The sequence below is a fragment of the Aptenodytes forsteri genome, unplaced genomic scaffold (assembly GCF_000699145.1).
Source record: "Aptenodytes forsteri isolate BGI_AS27 unplaced genomic scaffold, ASM69914v1 Scaffold284, whole genome shotgun sequence".
Lineage (NCBI taxonomy): Eukaryota > Metazoa > Chordata > Aves > Sphenisciformes > Spheniscidae > Aptenodytes > Aptenodytes forsteri.
In genome coordinates, this window is record NW_008794445.1 from 3,560,910 (window position 1) to 3,568,058 (window position 7,149).

Here is a 7,149-nt window from a genome sequence, read left to right on the forward strand (position 1 = left end):
GGGTTGGGGGGGGGGGGGTGGGGGAAGCAAAGGACAAGAATTTGGTTGTGCTTTAAAAAAAAAGCAACTCTTTGGAATGAAAATTTAAAAGGAGGAAGAGCACAGACCAAGGCAAACTTTGAAGGACCCCCACTCCTCCCCTCCGGACTGTGTGCAGCTGTGGCACTGCTGAACACGCTCCTTGGGCAAATGCGCTGAGGCGCCCAGCAAGCACCACTGGGCGGTGTGGGTAGCTACTCCGGGAGACCTGCAGAAAAGACACTGAAGGTAGCCCTGGCCTCTGCCATTTAAATTGGTGTTCCTGGAGTTTGGTCCTCTCCGTCACGTTAGGTGTCCCCTTCTGTGTGCCACCCACTTAGGGTCAGTGTAAGTTGACTATGGCTGGTTGAGTCTGTGAGAAAATGTGCTGTTAAGGGCTGACTGGGCTTCTGAGTGATGGAGCAGAGCTGCTGAGACCTCCACTAACATGGGATTACAATAATAATAAATAACTATCTGATAGCAGTGCAGCCAGCACAAATGATGCAATCTGTGGCCATGCCTGCAGCTTTCCAGAGCCAACATTTCAACTCCATTCACTAAAGCAGCTCAAGTGCTCTCCATGGCGGGGACACAAGGGCAGGCAGATGTTCCCCACTGCTATGACTCTACTCCATAGTATGGTTTCTGCTTCCCTGGGACTTGAAGTCAGGGCAGTGTTGATACATCCTCCTAGTGATGTTACCCAAGCTCTTCTCCTGGGCAGGAGCTTGATTTTCAGGGATTATGAATCAAGAAGGACACACAGTGTTGGCAGGAGACTTTGTGGACATGGCAAACACAAGATGAGATATGCGCTCTCAGATCTCTAGACAAAAACTTATAAACATCCATTGCAGACTAATAATTCAAAATGCTAAGTGACAATTTCCTCTCAATGAACTTCTTCATTTTCTGAAGCCATAAATGTCAGTCAATGGCTGCAGCAGTTGTTGTGAAGTCCTTGGGTGCCTCCAGACACGTGGTCAGATGTTTGTCCAGCTTTCAGGACAAGTTTGAGCCTGGGGCAAAACCAGGAGGTCCAGCTGCACCTGGCATTGGGCAGCTACCACATTCCCAGTCACTTTACCTTGCCATCATTTGATGAGAAGCAGGCCTAGACATATATGACGGTAGCTGTCCCAAACATTAGCGATGCCTGGCAGGATTGAGTGAGCCCACTCCCTTTGCCTTGACCAGCCAGAATGGACTGGAAGATTTTGGGAAAGGACACGGACATCCTGGCTGGCAGGCTGTGCTCCAGGAGAGAGAGATGTGATCGCTTCTCTTGCTCCCAGCAGCCGGAATCCACTGACTTTTGAGAATGTCTGCAGGGTCTGTCTGCTATCTCCAGCTTTGGGTGGGTGGAGGACACCTTAACGGGCTGGGCTTAGTAAGGGACTGTTCTTCCTGCATGGCTTCACCACCGATGGTTATCGCTGGCTGTTTTCTTACATTCTCTCTGGGGAATGGGGGGAGCAAACCACAGGGAAAATCCCAAGAGGTTGTAATGTAGTTGTGTCATAATCAAGAATTCTACCAAAGCATCTACCATGTGATTTCTGAGCCTGATTAGATTGGGATCTAGATCATGAAACTTCCCCAGCTACTTTGAAATTCCCAACCACCCAGCCTGGCTAGGTATTTCTTTATTTTTGGTTTCTGTTGGGTTAAATCAAATGCATTTCCTCATGGGACCAAACAGAAACACCATGCTATTGTGGGTGAGGAAAACCCTATCAGTTTTTAAGACTCTAAATGCTGGGCCAGTGAAATGCTTCACTTTAGGCACAAGAAAAGTCCTAATGACTTCACTCAGGCCACTTCATGCTTAAAGCCATGCATGGTATTGCTGGGCTGTTCCCGAGAGCTGGGACTCACAGACCAGTGTAGGAATACCTGGTTCCTATTGACTCATACTGGTGCTGTAAGGCTGATCCTGGCAAAATGGACAGGAGAGAACTGAGAAATTAAGGCACTTCTGTTCTAATTATCACACCCAGCAAAAGAGAAGACCCTGGCACGTGTAAGATGCTCCTTCCTAAGCCAGATCCCGATAAAGAAGATCAGACCTTTATCCTCCTGTCTCCAATCCATCCCTCCGTGCTAAAAAACTTCACTAACAGGAGCGGAGGGACTTTGCATGCTCAAGATCTTACTTAACCAGCTGTTATCAGAGTATTTGCAGGGTGCATGAACTCTCTTGCCTTACATCACTGCTCCAAGAGGAGGCTGTCAGCTTTCTGATAAAACTCTGTGTCACTTATGAAGAGAAATTCTGCATTTTGGGGATGATGAACACTTGATAAGAAAGATGGCTTATGCTGTTATCAATATTGACTTAGGAGGGACACGCAGTAAGTGTTGCATCATATACAAATATTGTCACTCTCCGCATCTGAGAGAGCTGAAAAGTTAGCAGGCAGATGCAGACAGCGTGTGTATCTCCGTGGGGCAGCTCGGAGCCCCCAGAGCCCTTCAGAGGATCCCTTTGCTGTTGCATTTGCAGCCATGTGTGCCCCTGACAGCGCTTGCTTGCTTGCTTTTTTTTTCCCCCCCAACGTGTATATTTGTTATAACACCTTGGAAAGGAAAAGGGTGCTGCCTTTGCAAAGTTAGATAACTGGCCCAGTTCTTTGCTGCCGGATTGGCTGGGAGAGGCCCTGTAAAACCACGCTGGCCAGCTGCCCGGCCCAGCCCTATGAGGCTGCAAGCTATTTCCACAATTGGCCACTTCAGAGTGGGAGAGGGGGCGGTGAAGACAGCTGGGCAAACTGCATCTCCGCCAGGCTGCTTCCCTTCCTCCTTGTTTTTTCTCAGCAGGAGTGGTTTGGCAAGCCTGCTCCGGGTGCCTCCGAGCCCTTCTCGCAACGCCCAGGTGAGTGGGGGGTAGCGTTGGCAGCCAGGCACCTGGCCCTCCCTTAGCCGTGCTAGCTCATTCCCAGGACAGGACATGTCAAGCTGCAACAGCCCCAGGGGCCCCGCTGCCCTGGACTTTCCGGAAGTCCTGAAGTCCCTGCTGGAGTACTCCTTACCCTGGACCAACAAGATGACAGGTAGGATTGAGGGAACTCGTGCTGGGGTTTCTGTTTTGATTTCTCCTTCCCATCCTTAAGTTGCGAGGTGAGAAGGGGGCAGAAGATCTTGTTTGCTGCAAGCCCTTCAAGGGTGTGTTTCCCCCAAGTGTCCAAGTCAGACGGGGAGTTCTGGCACTGAGCATGTTGTGCAGCTAGGAGGAAAAACGGCAGCAATGGATTGATTACAAAATCAGTCAAGAGTGCTGAGCTCCTGATCCTTTTAATCTCTGCACTCAGCTACTTCTTGGAAACCCTCAAAGCTTTGTGCACAAAGAAGGCTTGGGCACAAATCTCCGTGCTCACATAGGAGCGACTTCCAGGATTGCCATCCAGGTTAATAACTGCTGAGCCTCCAGACACTGCCTCTTCCTGGACGCAGACTGTCCGGGGAGCCTGGCCCGCGTGGGGCAGGCTGACTCCGTGCAAACTTTGTGTTTGATGCTGCAGTTGTTTATTAGTGGAAAGCTGGGGTGGGGAACACAGCAAATGTTGTGTTTTCTTTGCAAGAGCGCTTCTGTACTCCTAGGTTTTCCCACTCTCTGTGCAGCATCCTAGAAAACAAATGGAAAGGACCCAGGAGGTTATTTAGTCTGGGCTTCTGCCATGCTGAACACTTAGCTCTTGCTGGACTGATCACTTCTCTATTGCTCGGCATGCTTCAAGTGCCCATCGCACAACTCGGGGACTCTCTGGTTTTGGATAGGATGCCACACGCCCTTGGCAAGCTGCTTTTTGGTTGTTGTGTTTTAATGTTGGCTGCTGGGTGCTGGGGAGGTGTGTGGGAACACCTCGGCTCAACAAGCTCATGTCTAGGCACGAGTGACTTGAACTCACAGAAACAAACATGCACTGAGCTTGCTCTTCTGTAGGGAGTTGCTACCAGGACACGCAGACGGCTCTGCAGTCTTGAGGGGCAGTGTGATCCAGGAGGTGGGAGCAGAAAAGCCGGATGCACAATGTGGAGTGGGATCCTGCTCTCGCTCCGAGGTCAACAGGAGAAAAGGCTGCTGCTGCAGCAGTAAAGCATTCATGGCAGGAAAGGCGGCTGCCTACACCTGCTGGAATACAGCGAGCCCTGTGGCACCCACACAGCTCCCTGTGGGAAACGGGTTAATAGGGCAAGGGGAGCTGCTGTACCCCCTCAGGGGCTGATTTTGTCATGTTGCTCCGCTGCGCCCACCTGTGAGCTGGCTCTCTCCTTTGCTGAGACTTTGCCCGCTAACGGGTGTGTTTACATATCACACAGTATGAAGCTGTGTGTGGGGACCAGGGCATGTTTTCTGAGCTGACTGATACCCAGGTAGAAAGCAGACCTGGCTGGGAGGAGGCAGTAACGGCCAAGGGAGGCTCACGTGGCACAGAGCCTTGCTGTGGCTAAGCTGAAGTTTGGCTGCCTCTCTGGGATCTCTGGTCTCCACATCCAAGTGGATTGAATTAATCCAAGGGAGGAGCGCTGGCAGGATTTATCTGTTTGGCAAGAGTTGGAGTGGGGGGGTAGAAGGGGGATCAATGATTTGCAGAGGGAATAATTTAGTCTTAACTCAATGTGGCTTATTTGGCAGCTGAGGGTGCTGTTCTGTGGCAGCTTTCTTCCGCAGCCCCAGGACCACCCTGCCTCTCAGCATCACCTCCCGTAACCCTTAGAATTGTCCTTATTATGCCACTTCCCTCCCCAGGCCAGTGTTCCTGTCATGGTCCTCTTCCCACAGAGCTCAGTTCTCTCCTTCTGGGTCTCCATACCTACACACCAGTCGTCTGGATTTGCTGGGTCTCAGGCCTCTGTCTGAAATGTGTTCTGCTATTCAAACCTCCCAGTGGGGCTTGTTGTACGTGTCCCCCCACACTCTGTGCCTAGTGCTGGGCTGCTTCTTGCATGCCTCCCTGCATCATCTGTCCCTGACAAGACTCTCAGCAGTAACAGCCAAGGCCACTGCATTCCTCTCCTCACATCTCATTGTCCTCCTCTCTTCCTTCTCAGCTGCAGAGCAAAAGAGAAATTGTAAAAATCCAGGCAGATCCCAGCTTAACCAAGAAGGTACAGCTGATGGTGCAGTGCCCACTTTCTGCTGGCAGTGGCTTGAGCCCCTAATCCCCATAGGCGGCAAGGAAAAGCTCTCAGAGCAACCTCCCTCCTAGCTGACAGGGCAGGGCTGATGCCCAAGCAGGGTGCTGTGAGAGGGAACCCACAGGAATGCTCCCCAGGAACTCACTCCTGCCTTCAGGCCAAGCAGCTAACACTGTACAGGCTAAACCCTCTCCAAGCAAAGTCACAACCCAGTGGTGGTGCAGAGTAAACCTTAGCGCTGTGGAGCTTGGGTGGAAATGTGCTGGAGGAAGAATATGGTCGATCTAAAAGCAAAAGCCCTGGAGTAAAGGCTGCTGAGTGGGTTTAATAACCTCCATTCATATGGACGTTACCCAGCAAAGGAGTTGCCATTGAGATCTGCAGGGGGGATGCTCACAGAGCCTGTTCCTTGAAGGAGCGCTGTACAGTACTGAGACACAGCATCATCCCCAGGGGCCTCCAGCATCAACAACAATGGAACAAAGTGACCATGAGAGCCGTAACTGAATGGGAAGCCTGTGGCCTGCCCCGCTTTGGCTACCTCCCCTTGCCCTGTTCCTAGAAGATGGCCTTCCTGGCCTCACTAGGTTGTGTTCTCTATCATCTACCACCTACCACTAGCTGTTTCCCAGGCAAAAGCATCGCTGCGAGCCCACTGCCCCTTGCTGAGCTATGTGTGCTGCCTCTGTTATGTGTGGTCTGACATCTGTGTTTCATTGCCCTGTGTGAAGTGGCATCTCCCTTTCACGCATGTGCTTTTTTCTTCATCCAGCTGAGCTTGGCAAGGCAGAGGGAGTCTGCAGAGGGCAGTCAGCAGCCCTGGAACATGCTGGGCAGCGGAGCATGACCTGTTCTGCCTGCTTCTTGCAGCTGGATTTATCAGCCTTGATAAACACTGCATTAACACGCGCTGTTCCAGCCTGTATTAACAAGGTGGCCCTTTCCCAGCTCCCCGTCGGGCAGCACGCGTGCAGGAGTTGTGTCAGGAGTCCTACCCCTGTCCACTGCGAAGCAGGCAGCAGATTCAGCCTATGCAAGAGAAGTAGCTGGCAGGTAGGGCAGCTCCCTGTCTGCCCAGGTTGGATGGAGACGTCCCCTGGTCCTCGTTGCAGCAGGGCAACGGAGGAAAGCACCAACCCCACGCGACTTCCAATCTGTTGCTTTTCCTGGGACGCATGGGGAGGATTTCAGACCTGATTTTGTATCGCAAAGACCATCAGGGTTTATTAGCAAGGGTCAGGTCAAATTGTGCCTTGCCACCAAAATGGTATGTCCGAGGTTTGTGGAGGGGCAGCTGAACCAAGCAGATGCCTGAGTGTCTACCCAGAAGGAAGAGGTCCCTTTTCTGCTGGCACTTAGGGGGACATCTCCACCCTGGCACCTGTGGCTCTGTTGGGTGTGGATGGGGCCATCCCAGGGAGGTTGCGCACCCTTTCCTTTCCCCACTCACAGCGCTATGCAGTAGGTTTACTGCAGCCGGCCCTTCTGCAGCAAGAGGCAACAACTGCTGATAGGAGAAGCCTGTGGCTGTAGCATCTGTCACTTCTGCAAGCTTATTCATTGTGCTGAAGCTCCTCAGTATCCACCTGTGCTTTTGGGGATGAACTTGGCAACATTTGCTCCCTTTGTATGTTCAGAAGCTTAAATCCCAGCACGGCATCCCTGTTGCTGGAACAGGGGGACTGGTTGGGGAATCACAAGGAATTGCTTGTGATTGTGAAAACTTGGGAGAGACCCCCCTCTCCAACTGCCCAGCCATGCCAGCAGCCGCAGTGAAGTCCTCCTCCCTGCTAACATTATATAGGGCACGCCGCTGCAGCTGCTGCTGGCATGATGTAGGACAGAGGGGGATTACATCCAGGTCATGTGGGAAAGGTGATCTCGGGATCCTCAACGAGGATATTTAAGGACCGGCTGGAGCGCTGGCACCCGCGGCGGTTCGGGAGCGGCGGGTTCCTGCCTTGCCCCCCGACGGCCGCCGCGGTTACG

The 7,149-nt window shown here is 52.2% G+C and overlaps 1 protein-coding gene across 2 annotated transcripts in view; it reads left to right on the forward strand.

Moving 5' to 3' along the window:
- Positions 1 to 2,762: 2,762 nt before the first annotated feature.
- TEF (TEF, PAR bZIP transcription factor) overlaps positions 2,763 to 7,149 on the forward strand; it is an 18,006-nt gene continuing 13,619 nt past the window's right edge. For both annotated transcript variants that reach the window (XM_009290018.1, XM_009290019.1), the window contains exon 1: positions 2,763 to 3,074. In XM_009290018.1, the coding sequence (XP_009288293.1) occupies positions 2,972 to 3,074 (103 nt within the window). In that variant the 5' untranslated portion in view covers positions 2,763 to 2,971. The remainder of the gene's footprint in view (positions 3,075 to 7,149) is intronic.